Source organism: Macrobrachium rosenbergii, chromosome 55 (genome assembly GCF_040412425.1).
Source record: "Macrobrachium rosenbergii isolate ZJJX-2024 chromosome 55, ASM4041242v1, whole genome shotgun sequence".
Taxonomy (NCBI): domain Eukaryota; kingdom Metazoa; phylum Arthropoda; class Malacostraca; order Decapoda; family Palaemonidae; genus Macrobrachium; species Macrobrachium rosenbergii.
Window position 1 is genome coordinate 67825712 of NC_089795.1, and position 16347 is coordinate 67842058.

The 16347-nt window shown below is 39.2% G+C and overlaps 1 protein-coding gene across 1 annotated transcript in view; it reads left to right on the forward strand.

The window, feature by feature from the left end:
* LOC136835374 (discoidin domain-containing receptor 2-like) overlaps window positions 1-16347 on the forward strand; it is a 153493-nt gene that overhangs the window by 93719 nt on the left and 43427 nt on the right. Inside the window, exon 4 of the mRNA XM_067098834.1 lies at window positions 11879-12110. Within this exon, the coding sequence (XP_066954935.1) occupies window positions 11879-12110 (232 nt within the window). The remainder of the gene's footprint in view (window positions 1-11878; window positions 12111-16347) is intronic.

Sequence of the window (16347 nt, forward strand, 5' to 3'; positions counted from 1 at the left end):
TCAAATTAGAGTTCTCCATCTGTTTGTCCGGTTCTTTTACTGGATATCGCTCCCCTGATGAATTCTGCGCTAATGAAATTACGCGGGAGGCATCAGATTTCTATTTGTTCTCTTTGGCAGAGTTTTTCCACTTTTGTTCTGCTTCCTCCTTTTTATTTGCTTAATATATTTTTATTCTGTTCTTCGTATGTTCAAGTCCTCATTTGGTGTTCTCAGCTTTGTATTTGGTAAGAAAAAGTTTTCCTTGAGGGGGAAATTTTATGGATGCATTTCCTGTGATTTTACAAATATACTTTGCCATGTACACACATATTTCCGTTACGGAGGGGGAAATCACTCTGTTCTTTTATTTATTTATCTTTTTTTTTACGTGATTTCGCTAGATACTCTAATGTAGAGAAGAATATCGAATTTCATGTTTGGAGCTTATGTTCCATATCCTCTTTCGTTTGAAGAAACTAATATGAGCGAAATAGATTATCATTTGAATCCTTCTATAACTCCTCTGTGTTTTGTTGCAATTTTTTTATTTATTGAAAATTCATGAACTTAATTTGCCTCCCAGACACATGCAGAGCTTTAGCCTGTTCCAAAGATGGTAATTACCTCTGTCTACCAACCTCGGTTTCTATTACCGCTGAAGTCCTTAAAACGTTATTCATCTCTTAGTTTCTCATGTACCTTGAATCGAACTCTTGTCCCCTGGGTTACCAGTATGGCATCTTGCAAAATACACTTGGGACTTCTTTTGTATCGTAACGAAGTCAGTTTATCTTCTATGCAGGATTGGAATAACCGTTTACGACCATTCATGATATCTCTTTGTCTTTTGACAGAATGTTTTTAGCGAATACCTCGTGAATGTTCATTGTTGATGATGTAATTTCAATTCCCATTTCCCTTTCTAGTGGTGTTCCCCAGGTTAAGTTAAGTATACCTTAGTTTAACCAGACCACTGAGCTGATTAACAGCTCTCCTAGGGCTGGCCCGAAGGATTAGATTTATTTAACGTGGCTAAGAACCAACTGGTTACCTAGCAACGGGACCTACAGCTTATTGTGGAATCCGAACCACATTATAACGAGAAATGAATTTCTATCACCAGACGTAAATTTCTCTAATTCTTCATTGGCCGGTCGGAGAATCGAACGCGGACCCAGCAAACCGGGCCCAGCAGAGTCCTAGCCGAGAACGATACCAACCCTTCAATGAGGAACTAGGTGTTCCCCAGGGTTCTGCTATTGCTTGCCCTTTGCTTCATCTTGAACAGTGGCCTTCATTGGCCTACTTCTTGTGTTCACAATCTTACTTAGGATTCAGCCCTTTAAATGTTTTATTTCACCTTCCAACTATTTTTGGCATTCATCTAAATCTCGAATTGCTTATTCTTCATATGTCATCACCAGTCATGAAAGCAGTTGATGGGAATCTTATAACTAAATCAAGGTACTTCCAAGGTGGAATTTTTCCCTATTTTTCCTTGTCTTACGTCCTATCAAATTCTTCACTTAGTATTGAGAAAATGTAATGAAACTACTTCCCGCTGTCTACAGTCTACACTTCGTTGTTCATATGTTCAGCCTTGTCTTGGAGTGATCAAAGTTCAAATGATTAAATCTGCTCCTAAAAAAATCGACTTTTGTCCTCAAAGTTCTTTTCTTCATTCCAGCTACTAAAAGTGTGTATTGTGCGTATTTGATAATGTTATAGATATTAATGGGTGCTTCCTTCGTTTAATCTCTGATACTCCCTTGCCTGTTTTGTGGGTCCATTTTTTCATCTGTTGTGTCCTTGTGTTTTCGTTTTTCATCTTTAGATAGTGTCTTGGTCCCTTTTTTGCGCTAAAGAACGTCTCTCTTTCCTTCAGGTGCTCTTTGTAACACCAACCATGCTACCTTTTCCCATATTTACTGCGTGTAGATAGGCATTGGGATTGCTCAGTTCGGAAGCTGTTTCTTTCCATATTACTGGTCGGCTTCTGAATTCTCTTCATGCTCCTGTTATCTTTGCTTATTTTTCGATAGAATGAAGCCTGACCTCCCACCCAACCTCACCCACACCCACGCCACACCACACCACACTCAACACCCGTTCCTATCGCTGTTTCGATCACACCTGGTTTTCCCATGCTATCGTCATCTGCACAAAGAAATCTAGATTAAATTTTGAGAAAAGCTGTTTCCTAGAAAATATATACTGACATAAAATACTAAATTTAGCAATTTAAAAAAATTCCGTTCCTTGCACCAGTCCGCGGGGGCATAAAAGGAGACCAAGGAAGAGCAATGCAGGGAAGCGATGACAAAAATGTTTCTTTCCTTCAGGCTAAAAAGTCGCGGAGAAAATGTGGAGTCTCCTGGATATGAGCAGTCTTAGAGTGCATGCAGAAAAGGGAAGGGAAGAAAGTCTTCTGTATTTTAAGGACGAGTAAAGCGTATGGAGAGGATGTTTTCCTTCGTGGTTCCTGGAAGGATTTTCGGCAGAAGACAGACATTTGCTTTTGCCATTGTCCTCTCTTTTTTTTCCACTTATTTTTTCCTTGCAAACTTCTCTATTAATGTTGAGAAGCATTTATCGTCTACATTGCAGAGGAAACGGATAAATCTGCTGCTAGATATTTTTAAAAGGTTGTTGGTTATTGCTGTCTGAAATTGTCTTTGAGAGAATAAAGCTATTTACAGTATGTGGGCGTACTGTTTTATGAAAAAGTAAAAACCTATGGACCCAGTGGGGAACGACAGGAGGACATCCATAAATAAAATTGGGGGATGAGGTGAAATGCAACAAAATCCTGTCCTCACGCTGCGAAGATTTAGTATATATACCATACCTTCCAACTGTTCTGCTCTGCTTGTTTTTCGGTACAGAGAAATGTCCCGAAAGTCGATGTTCCCGCTTCTTTCCAACTTTCATTTTCAATTTGTTCCATATTTCAGTAAAATTTGCTTTCATTACTTTGCCTGTTTCTAGGGCAGTTCACAAAATTCCAATTTTGTCGAGCCGATTTTATGCCATCAGTTCAAAATTGAAATAGAAAATTTAAAATCATCCCGTACATCTAGCAATTTAGATTTTGGACCCGTTGTATTCAATTTTGCAGTACTTTTTAAGGCCACAGTAGATGGGACTCTTCATACTGACCATATGAAAAATTTACTCTGCACATGATACCCGTCATGATAACAGTCTCTAGATACGAAGAATTTTCTTCAGATATGTGTGCGATATTCTTTGCAAACATAAACGACTATCATCACTGCTTTGCATCACGCCAGTTAGTAGCATATATTCCACCCATTTTGCTATTTTATCTTATTTTCTGTTTTCATTCGGTCCTTTTTGCGTTTCATCTACCATGACATTCCTTCCATTTTCTCTTGTTTTCTCTTCTACTCCTCTTTCTCCTCTTAAAGTCAAGTATACCTCAGTTTAACCAGACCACCGAGCTGATTAACAGCTCTCCTAGGGCTGGCCCGAAGGATTAGACTTATTTTACGTGGCTAAGAACCAATTGGTCACCTAGCAACGGGACCTACAACGTATTGTGGAATCCGAACTACATTATAGCGAGAAATTAATTTCTATCACCAGAAATAAATTCCTCTAATTCTTCATTGGCCGGCCGGAGACTCGAACTCGGTCCTAAGCAGAGTGCTAGCCGAGAACTCTACCGACCAGTCCAACGAGGAACTTCTTTCTCCACTGGGTAGTCCTCGGAATACTCGATCTCTTCCTTCAGTTGTAGCAGAGCCCGATTTTGTTATGCTAACTTGATTTGTCATCTGATTTGCATAATTATATTTCTATAGTAATCTGCACGTTCCCATTTCAGGTGTTTCCAGTGTTCCAATGTAGTCCTCTGAGCTTAGACCCTTTGTCCTTATAGGAAATTATTTAAAATGGTGTTTAATTATCGCATTTACCAAACGTCTTGAAAATAAGTTTAAAGAAAATGGTCGACATTGCAACGATTATTATTTTCCGTAACAGAAGGTGTGAATCGAAATTAATAGAAGAATTGGAATATAACTAATAAGTATTAAGCACTAACTTAGGGTCTTTCGTCCTATTTTCAAAACATTTTGTTAATAGACATAAGCAATGTCTAGGCCATATCTTGAGCATAGGGTAAACCGTATCACTTGGTGTTTCAGTTCTCTTATAACTACGTGAACATTTTATTTAACATAACAAGCAAACACACACACACACACACACACACACATATATATATATATATATATTTATATATATATATATATATATATATATATATATATATATATATATATATATATATATATATGTATATATGTATATTTGTATATGTTGAGCACAAGTACACAAATATTCTCAGTAATGCCTTACTTTCAAGTCGTAATGCCCATTTTCTAGAATACCTTGAGTCTCTGGAGAACAGATTCTCAAAAGTATATGTGGGTTTCGTTTACCTCCGAGTTTACTTTTTTTGACAGCAACTGAAAAAACATAACGACGTCAGAAAGCTAGGTATTGCTCATGAAGGCCACAATGATGATGTGCTGATGTGGGGATTTTGTTTTAAGCGGATATTCCCAAAGCTCGAGGTTCATTATCGCCTAAACAAAATTCCTCTGCATCTTGCTTGGTCACCTTCAGCCTCATTTCATTATGGAACCACTTCAGTTTTGTAGTTTCCTAGTCCTTGACGTTAGTGCGTGGTTCTCGATTCGCAGAGTCATCTTCCGAATTCTGTTGAAGTGACGCGAAAAGATACTGCGCGGTACCAGAGATCTTTTATTTGTGAGCTTAAAAATGAATTAACCTGTGGATTAGTCTTTCTGGCTGTATAATGAATTCTGAAATTGCAAGTTTTAAGATTGACTTGAATTGTACTTGAAAGAGCAATGCTACTTTGCCTAATACTTTTTTTATCTCCAAAAATATTTCAGGATTCTCAACTGAGTTTTCAATTTTACTTGCTTATTTGTTGATTTGTTTGTTAATTTTTCCTGAAAAATTTTGATATACTTGTGTTGTTTCTCTTGTTCACTCTTTGCTATAAGAAAATCCCATTCTGTGGTAGCTCCCCAAGTTGCTTCGTGGCCTTTTGGTCTTGTTCCGTGTGAACATCAGTAAATTATGGATAATAACACTACTTATAATAAAAGCACTAGTATGACCTTAACAATAAAGAGGTAAAATCCTTCACAAGATATCTCGATGACTGCTCTCGTCATCATAATCATATACATTGGTTTAGAAACGCTGCGAACAAATCGTTAATTGTAGTCGTTAAAAGGGTGGAATATCAGAAGCACTTAGAATAATGCTCCTGACGATTTATAATTCGCGCCCGACGGCACAACATTTTAGCCTCCGCCCTCAGTGGGATGTTAGAAAAAATAACAAAATGTATATTAAAAACTGTAAGTACTGGAACGCCTCCTGTCTGTTAGTACGGCACGTCGCATCGCGCTTTAATGAAAGCGGCAAAGTTTTAATAACTGTTTCGAGACACGGCAGAATTTCACATGCAAACTTGGCGTGAACCTGTCTGCACGTAAACACACACACTCAGATACACACACACACACAAACACACGCACTTTCTTCTCGCCTTTACCGCCAAACATTACACGTAAACTTTAATTTTCGTAGACTCATCGACCCAGGTGTTGATCGACGCCCCGATTAAAGATGGCCGACGTGGGAATGTCAGATGGGTGTTGGATGCCTCTCCCAGAACTGACAGTTCGACTCACACACCCTGTCCTTTGCCCAGGGCTCACTTACAATTTTAGCCGTCCTTTGAGGTGGACTGTGTGGAATAGACAGTCATGATTGGATAAAAGCGTTGTGCTGACAGGTGATCGGCTTAAAGGAACGCCCTGCGAGAATATCCCGTAAGAACTTTTATCTTCCTAAGAATGAGACCTGGAAGGGTGGCTCGTTGTTTATGAATGAGAAAGTATCGAAGCTCTGACTGGATGCGGTGAAAATGAACTGAGGGACTGAGTGGATGAAGTAACCGGGGGTAGATCATGAGAACTGTAGGAGAGGGAAAATGAATCAACTCCAACATGGCGCTCGCAGTGGAGAAAAAATGAACAGTATTTTGACAGGAGGGAGAAACTATAATGTACAATGCACGCAGCAACACGTGTGAGGAAAACTTATAAAACGAGATTACTTTGACTACAAACGACAGGAAGGCTGTTAATTAAAGCCGGGACCAGTTTTGGGCAACACTATGAGCTGTAAAGGTCCGGAAAAATTCCGGTAACACGATCCTTAAACTTCGGGGGAAAGAAGTACCAATAAAAGAGAAGAGAGCCGAATGAACGGGTGCGACGAAGGAATGCCAGATAAAAAGGGCAATAAATGACCAAGCAAATGCTGTGATAAAGACGCGATGAAAGGGAGGGCGTCCTTAAAAACAATGGAGGAAGGAGACGGAAAGAGGGGCAAGAAATGCGCCAAGTGACAATTAATTGGGCGAGGAGCGACCGAGGCAGATGTCGGCCACCGCTAAGTACTCGAGAGGCTGAAGGGGTTGATAGATTGGGCTGACACGAGAGGACGTCAGCTCTCTTTAGGGGGCCACCGGCCCTCTTCACTCTAACAATATGCACATGGGTCTAAGGCACGCACAAGTGCTCCACACTGCCACATGTAAGTCAGTTTAGTAGGTGCTGGGCAACGTTAACCCTGTAAGCCTCGCCTCATAGATTTCTCTCGGCTCATTTTTGTTTAGGAAAAGTAGATTCGCTCTCACGTTACATGGTAGGTCAACATATTTGCATATCTGGCTGCTTGTTTTACCATCTTGGCAGATTCCGAAACGTGTTGGCCAGGAAACAAATTCTTGTTATGTCGAATTAATATTCCCTCACACGAGAGTTTCTGAAGCAAAGAATAAAGCCATCCTTTTTCGTATTGGAAAAAGAATGAAGGGAATTGCCATTAGATAAATGTAATAAAATGCAATCGGGAGGAATTTTCTGTAAATTGTGGGAATTCGTTTCCAATGGTTCGTGATTGCCATCTCTCGCAGGATTACATTGCACATTTGGTTGCATTTGTTATAAAGATTTATTCGAGACGGAAACGAATTGATGTTTGTATAACCTCAAATTATGTTTTAAAAAGTTCACACCAATATCTTCCATTTTACAGGAGCCGGAGCATTTTAAAACAATTTTTATCACACTCATAAGTTTTAGTTACTGTTCCCTGAATGGAACCGTTTTTATCAAAAGACTAAGGGATACATGGTATCTGTAACTCTTCCCTCCAAATGTGTCGCAGAACCCCAAACTTCTCACTGGTCTCTTATACAGTATACCTGCCATCGCTTTACCTGTCAGTAGTTTTCCGTCGGCATGGCCAGTCCGAGCAGGCCAATTTCTGAGAATAAAGTCAGTTTCACTCTGACCTAGTATGTGCCTTTCCTTTAACGCCCCACGCAACCGACCAATTTACATGTGCCCACATTTTTATCTATTTATTTATTTATTAATTTATTTTTTTCTTTTTTAATAATCGAATTCTCTTCTTTCTGTATTTTACTTTACCTCCTGTTACTTCTTCTTAACGAACACCATATTCTTCGGAAGCTAGAATTTCAAGTCAATGGCCCCTTTGGGCTTGTTATGTATGAATAGGGTTCATCTGAATGAATAATAATAATAATAATAATAATAATAATAAGAGTGAACTGCATATAGTTGTAAAGGTTTGCCTAAAGAATAGAAAGAAGTGACCGTGTATTGCAGCTACTGCCACGTGACCCTTGGTCAAGCTGGACAACCTTGACAAAGCTTTTTTGGTAACGGGAAAGCACCTGGCGGTGACCTCTTGCCCAGTCCAGTCCGGAACTGGATTGTTTGTGCCTGAATGTGCTACACAGAGGGAAAAAAGGCCGAAATCCTGATCCCAATGTGCTACACAGAGGGAAAAAAGGCCGAAATCACAGTGGATGAAGTTCAGGATCCCAGTTTGTATCTGAATGTGCTACACAGAGGAAAAAAGGCCGAAATCACAGTGGATTAAGTTCAGGATCCCAGTTTGTATTTGTATTGAATGTGAAATCACAAGTTCATCCCAGTTTGATTTGGCTGCACAGAAAAAAGGCCGAAATCACAGTGGATGAAGTTCAGGATCCCAGTTTGTATCTGAATGTGCTACACAGAGGAAAAAAGGCCGAAATCACAGTGGATGAAGTTCAGGATCCCAGTTTGTATCTGAATGTGCTACACAGAGGAAAAAAGGCAGAAATCACAGTGGATGAAGCTCATAGCAGGCTTCAGGATCCCAATTAGCTTCTGAGGGCAGAGAGATCGGTTTTTGAAAAGAGGAGTGTGAAGAATGGATTCATAAAAATGTGAAGCCTCTTAGAAGTCTCAGATTCCCAAATTTCCCTTATAAGGAAAATCTCTCTTTGTTGCAATACTGATTCTGTACCTCTAGTTCAGCTCTAGATGTGTCTTGTCCTCAGATGAAAACAGTAAAACGTTCAAAATAATTCACTGATTGCTAACCCAACAATTGCAAACGCAAATATATTCATATGTTAATTAACACTTTATACGTATTGATATAAACTGAAGAACAAAATTTCCCTTTCTCTTTTTCCAAACGACGTTAGTGAGGTTCTAAGGTTGTCCTTCGTATCGCGTCTCTGGCCGTTGGAAGTTGTAAATGTCATCACGATCGTGGCCTTCAGCTAATCATCCTTATTAATGATGTAATAATGTCATTATGGGGCGATTGATGACAATAATTGCTGTTATTATCGAGATCATTCCCGTAACCCTGCGAAACTTCTCTTTTACCGGATGAGTGCTTTTATGGCGAATTATTTCCCGTTTGGTGAATTATTTGTCATAAATCTGAAAAGTAAAGAATTGATTTTGCTCCTTATCCACACGAAGATTAACTTAATGAATCTCTCTCTCTCTCTCTCTCTCTCTCTCTCAAGCGTAATTGGTTTCAGAAGCGAATCTTTTGTAAGTAAAAAATGTCTTTTGAAAGATTTTAATTAACTTTCTTTATTATGTAAATTCAAAGACCAGTAGCTACTTTCATAAAAGACTCCATGGAAGGCGAATTCTTCATTCTAACTTTTAATAGTTCTTCTTTTAAATTAGAAATATCTCAATTGAAACAATCTTGGTAAAAAAAAAGGGGGGAAATTATATGAAATTAGAGTTATTTTCTCCCTATTGACGGCTTTGTAACCTTTTTCAGTATTTATTTTGCTGCAACTATAGATGATGGCTACGATTTTTTTCCGTTTTAAAATTCATCATCGTGACCACTCGTTTTGGCTTGTACTGTGTTCATGATCTTCATTCTTTACTGTTTTTTCTCTTCGCTATACATTTCATCACGTTTTCCTGCTTCTTACGTTAGTCCCCTTTTTTTCTGTTTTTATCCTAACTGTTACCAGCTGATCTCTTTTTGGCTGTTTGTTTTATCCCTTCCAGTTCAAGGGCTTCCTTTATGCCCTTGTGTTTGTAAACATGAGTGGACGCTTCGAAGCAAAGCCGAATGTAACATCTAAAAAGACGAGGAAAACAAAGTGGCAGCTGGACGCATCAAGCGTTCCAGTTATAAAATCCTTTACCTGCATGACCAGCTTCCAGCAACACTCCATTTGATAACTCCTGTTAGCCACAGTCCCCGCCACTCTCACATTCAACAGACGCGCTCCTTCCTTTTCTGTGCCCTCGTCCAAAGACTTAGAAAAAAGTAAAAAGAAAAATCTCTTTCACCCTATCCTCCTTCACGCTTGGCCTACCTCAGCTTGCTTGCTTGCCTGCCGCATGCAACAACGGCATTCAGCTCGAATTTTATCTTCTATATTTACTCGTATTTTTAGTCTCTCTTTTTTTTGGCACCTCCAAACCACACGTCTTGTTTTGATCGCCCATTCTGCTATTTCCATTCGCTTTCCGAGTGGATGGATATTGCCGAGGGGAAAAATGAAACGGTTCTCCGCAAACGTTATCCAGATGAGTGAGTAATAATGAGAAATTAATTGAGAGGAAATGTTGAAATGCTTTTGGTTCAACTCTCAGATTTGTATTTATTGCTCGCGCACTGAAGTAGGGAGATTATTTGTGCGTAAAGATGGAAAACTGTTGCTTCTGTTGTTCTTATTTGTTATATTTATGCAACTGGAGGATTATCATTATGTTTTGAGGTGTCAGATACTGGCCACTTTGGAGATGGGTCTCTTTTCTGAATGTTTTTTTTATACACACTTTGTTTATTTTACCACTAAGCCAGAATGGAAGAGAAGCTGTTTATTTTACCACTAAGCCTGAATGGAAGAGAAGCTGTTTATTTTACCACTAAGCCAGAATGGAAGAGAAGCTGTTTATTTTACCACTAAGCCTGAATGGAAGAGAAGCTGTTTAAGCTGTTTATTTTGCCTGAATGGAAAGCCTGAATGGAAGAGAAGCTGCGCTCGATATTTATTAACTAAGCCTGAATGGAAAACGATATTTATTAACTGTAAACGATAAGAGATTTGTTTAACTTAAAGAAGTATTGTTGCGCTGTAATATCTTTAGAAGATTGAATGCGGGACTGTCTACGTACATGAAAAGGGCAGACTCACTTGTCAGAAAGCGGATACACAAATATAACATCTTCACTACCTGCGGAAAAAAAATTATTTTAATACTTATTCTAAATAAAAGTCTTGCACATGTCGCCGCAGTGATTTCCAGTTTTGCCGGTTTTTCTTTTACCTAAACATCAAACATCTGACGAATTACTTGACGCTAAGTATACGGTACTTGTGAACTTGCATTTTTTTTACTGGTGTAATGCGCGTAGGTATTAATGTTCAGGTTTTAACCAAGAAGTTACGTTTCTTGATATTGTCTCGAACGAATTTTTTTCACATATTTGGAAGAAAAATTTAACTGGTCCTGTTCTTGAGCAAATCACAATTTGATCAGATCTCTATTATGACTTTTCTCTTCGAAAATGAAATTACTACGTGGATGTCAAATAAAAACACGTGTTTCTGAGTTTAATACAAAGTAATATTATTGAGAATAAACATGGCTATTCTATGAGCTGATCGTGATGGATGATGATTTTATGACGGCCAAAAACGATTAAATCATCCGCGAGCTCTCTATTCCATTGTGCAGCGCGGGAATACGAATCTCCTTTTATGGCGATTAAGCTGTCACTGCATTCATGGTTTAGCTGCTGGAGTCCCATAATTAAACAATGCCACTGTCGACGAACAAGAAGTGACTTGTCGGGTCAGTTTTACGGCATACAAATTGCATAATTACAGCCATAATATTTGTTAGAGGTTCATTTGGCCAGTTAAAGGTTGCTGCTGTCTTCATTGCCTGGAGAATATGCATGTAGTTGCTGAATCATAATTTGCCTTAATTGACCTTTACAGTGATGTCGATATAAGCTCATTCGTAACAGCAAAGGAAAATGTGTTTGTATTAGAGACCAACTTCGAAGCGATCGTACGCCGCGAGTCGAAGGGTGTAATACCATCTGTTGTCTTAATCTCGAGAGTAGTCTCGACTTATTCGATGAAGAGTTACCGAAAGCAGATTCGTAGCAGAGAACTATACACCCTGAAATTGTTCATTTAAATGCGAATGCGGATTCCCGGTATCAGCCGGCGGTTGTATGAAAGTTTCTGAATGTGTGTAACTCTATATCGTTCGCCTCTGGCTGAAGGTAGAGATTCAAAGTCATTAGATTGAAATCAGTTTTTGTTGCAGATGTTTTAATCAGCCTTATGGGTTTTCCTGAGAGAGAGAGAGAGAGAGAGAGAGAGAGAGAGAGAGAGAGAGAGAGAGAGAGAGATTTGAATACACTGACGCTTATTTTTGTTTCTTTGCAGAGCGCACGTTGAACTCGGGGGAGGGGCGTGGTGTCCTCGAGAAATGGTTTATCGGGAAGGCACTGAATACTTGGAGGTCAACCTTGGGAGTCTCCACGTAGTAACAAAGGTTGAAGTGCAAGGTCGCTTCGGGAACGGCGAGGGCATGGAATTCGCCAGACAGTACAAGTTGCAGTTTTGGCGACCTGGTCTAGAGCACTGGATCACCTATTCCGATGGCAGGGGCAAAGAGGTATGTATAGATATATTCGTACGAACAATCCTACACGAGTTCATATATATATATATATATATATATATATATATATATATATATATATATATATATATATATATATATATATATATATATATATATATATATTATATACATGTATATAAATATATATAATGGTTATTATATATGACATATATATATATATATATATATATATATATATATATATATATGGTATACATGGACATACATACATACATTTATTCATATATATTTGTTTCTGTATTCATTTTGTTATCAACAGATTTTGTTATGATCTGTGTTGCTGCAAAGTTCGATGTTATTTCTCTTATTTTAATAACCATGCAATACAGGCTTGACTGAAGTGTCATTAGCAAGACATTTACATACTTTCAAGGTCATATTTTTTGTGGGTTGTTCCTCCATGAATGTATGGATAAATCCATCACTCTGAAAGAGGTACCCCAAAACACCAAGCGGAACCTTAGAGAAAATAAGATGAAAGAAGTTGAAAAAATAAAGATTCTCTTCAAACACTGTACAAGGCATCATGATCCGTAATTTATTATGTAACAAAGACAGGTCACTAATGAATATTAAACCAGATCTACAAAGAATTTAGACACTGCTGCGTCACCTGTTCAGGAAGTGGATAGTACAGAGGCAGTCAAATGAATGCTCTTTCCCTCTCTTAATTTGATCGAACGAGGTAGCTGTATGATTTCCTTCGTAATGTTTATAATTGTCAATTAATTCCTTCACATATACTGTTATGGCTCTGGCTTATATTGGCGTATTCAAACCACAGGAACATTGCGTGTATTTGCACACAAGTTGAAATTTCGACGTCATAAAATTTTTTTTAATTAATTATGATTTAATATATATATATATATATATATATATATATATATATATATATATATATATATATATATATATATATTATATATATACATATACACACACACATATATATATGCGTGTTCTTCTCTGTGTATCTATGTATGTATATTTATGCGTACGCGTGTCCTCCGAAGAAGATGAAAATTGCTGGTCTGCTGCCATATTTATTTTTCGCCGACAGCTGTTTCAGCCATTATTTCAGACCTGTCATCATGGCATTGCAAGTACTACATTGTGACTACTCGCACAGTCCTGTATAAAGGCTGGTACGGCTGTAAAAGGAAATTTTAAAGATTAGAAATATCAGTGACATTAAAAAAGTTAAAATTAACAAAGAAATATTATTGGCTGTGACAGATCGGCATGAAGCTTTGCATTTTATAGTTATGTATATATATATATATATATATATATATATATATATATATATATATATATATATATATATATATATATACACAGATAGCCGACGAGGAAAAGAAATTAATTTTATTCATCAACGAAGGTAAAATAAGTTCAGTATGTAAAGGAATTAAAACCTAAGATGATGCCATCCTTTAATAATGTGCCATTCCTTATGTTTTACTATTTGTGTTTCAACATCAAAAGTCCTCCAGAGCTGCTTACCAGGAATATTCTTCCAATTTTGTAGCCAAGGAACTTAAATTACGTGATTTATGTCCTTTGTGTTACCCTTAATAGATGATCAATCTAACATTGGCTACTTAAGAAGGGAAGCAACTTGGTTGGCATCAATAAAAGCAAAGAGGAAGAGGAAGTATGTCAGAGAAGAGACGCCTTCGGATTATCTTCATTAATATAATTTCAGTTGAAGATTTGGGTAAGAATAGGGAACGTCACAAACTCGATAACACAGGAAGAACCTCTTCAAAGAGGAAAACAAACAAGTGATTGATATCCAGCGACCTGTTTTCTGTTGAACGAAAATTAACACCTATCTACGTTAAAGCCTACCCTGTACCCTTAAGAACACAAGCCAGTCCCTTAGGAGTTCACACAGGCCACGATTGATGGGTTGGAATGGGGAGGGTAGGGTTCTCCTTGACATGAACCCGCCCCAACCCTTCCCCGACTCTGACTCACATTCCGAAAGTAGTGTTGCTGTAATGTATCTGTCGAAGGAGCTTGTGCTTGCTGTCATTTTTTTTTATTCGGACCTTTCCTCATTTAGTAAACCATGTTTGATCTGTTTTTCGCTTGTAGCTGATTTATATCGTGACTAGATTTTTCGTATTGTAACGCCTGTGTCCCTAAGTTCGTGTCAGTTTTTCCCCTCTTGAGTTCATGATTGTTCTTTTTACAACCCTTTTTCTCTTTATTCTGGTTTGTATCATCTATTATACTTTCCCTCAATTTTAATGTCTTTTTTACGAAGACTTCGTCTTTTTTATGTTAAAGGGTTCCTTCATTTCTCAGGTTCATGTTACTGTCTCTCGTTTTACAGTTCAAAGATTGTACTCACCTTCAATTACTTTTAGTACGGTAATTGTTAATCTGCCTTTATCACTATTGTGTCTACATTTTGTATTCACATATGGGTTTGACAGAAATAAGTGTACTGTTGTTGGTATCATTTTATTTTTCTTGTTTGCTTTGCATTATTGTGACAGTTTTTGCATTTCATTGATTGATTCCTTATGAAGTTCCACAAACGATCCAAATCTGTACATGAAAGCGGGAGAAAGAAGCAGAGAGAAATGTTATCAATAGGTAATGTATTGGAAGAAGAGAGCAAGAGGAATCTACCAATAATAACTGGTGTGGAAAAATGAGAGAGAGAGAGAGAGAGAGAGAGAGAGTTCTTTTAAGGTAGCCTCTCGCTCCCTAGCCAAACCCATGTAGCCTCAGGAGCAGTCAGCCTCTTGCTGCTCGGCTGGCCCATGTAGCCTCGAGAGCAGATAGCCTCTTACTGACTGGCTGGCACCCTCAGAAGCAATGATGCTCTTGCTGCTTAGCCAACCCTATGTAGACTCAGGAGCAGTTAGCCTCTTGCTGCTTAGCTAAACGCCATATGGACTCAGGAGCAATCAGCCTCTCACTGTCTGGCTGATCTGTGCCCTCAGGAACAATGAGCTTCTTGCTCTCTGGCTGATCCCATGCAACCTTAGGAGCAATGTCTCCTTGCTTCCCATCCAACCTAAGATGCATTAGGAGTAGTTAGCATCTCGCTTCCTGGCTGGTTCATGTCATCTCGATAGGAGATGGCCACCCACCCTCGTGCTGTCCAGCTGACCCACGTGGTCTCAGGAGCAGTTGTCTTCTTGCTGTCCAGCCAGTCTTGTGCAGCCACAGGAGAAGTCAGTGGCCTTAAGAGCAGTTAGTCTCTTCTTGGCTGGCTAGCCCCATGCACCCTCAGAAGCAATGAGGCTTTTGCTGAAACCCATCTTGCCCTTGTAGCTTTGGGGACAGTCAGCTTCTTGCTATCTGGCTGGCTCAGTGCACCCTCATAAGCAATTAGCCTCTTGCTACCCAGTCAACCCTATGTGGGCTAGGAAGCAGTTGGCCCTTGCTACTTGGCTGGCTGCTTACATCTTTTAGAAAGAATGAGCCATTTGCTGCCTAGCAAATCCCATATGGCCTAAAGAGGCCTAAGTCTCTTGCTGCCCATTTGCCCTTGTGGCTTTGGGAGCAGTAGTCCCCATGCTTCCTGGATGCCACTGTGCACCGTCAAAAGCAGTGAGCCTCTTGTTGTCCAGCCAGCTCCATATGACCTCAGGACCAGTTAGCCTCTTGCTCCCTGGCTGGCCCCATGTAGCCTTCAGAGCAGTTGGTCTGTGGCCTTGTGCACCCTGTGGAGTAATGGATCTCTTGCTATGTGGCTTCAGGAGCTGTCAGCCTCTTACTGCCCAGCTGGCCCACGTGTCCTCGGGAGCAGTTGGCCTCTTGCTGCCTGGCTGGCCCCATTCACCCTAAGAAGCAGTTAGACCCTTGCTGCTAGCCAACCCAGTGTAGCCTCAGGAGCAATTAACTTTATGCTACCTGGCTTGTCCATGTATCATTGGAAGTACTTAGCTTCTTGCTGCTTGGCTGGGCCTGCGTATGCACCATCAGAGGAATTGAGCTCCGTGCTGCCCATCCAGCACATGTGGTTTCAAGAGCAGTTTGAGTCTTGCTGCCTGGCTGGCCCCATGTAACCTCAGAAGCAGTCAGACTTTTTGACCAGCCAACATGCAGCCATGGTAGCACTCAACATAATGGAGCCCATTTGGCATGATGTTGCCTTGAGAGCAGTTAGCCTCTTGCTTCATAACCATGTCCATATGATATTTAATGTTATATTGCTCAAAGAAGTCTGTCAGTTCTC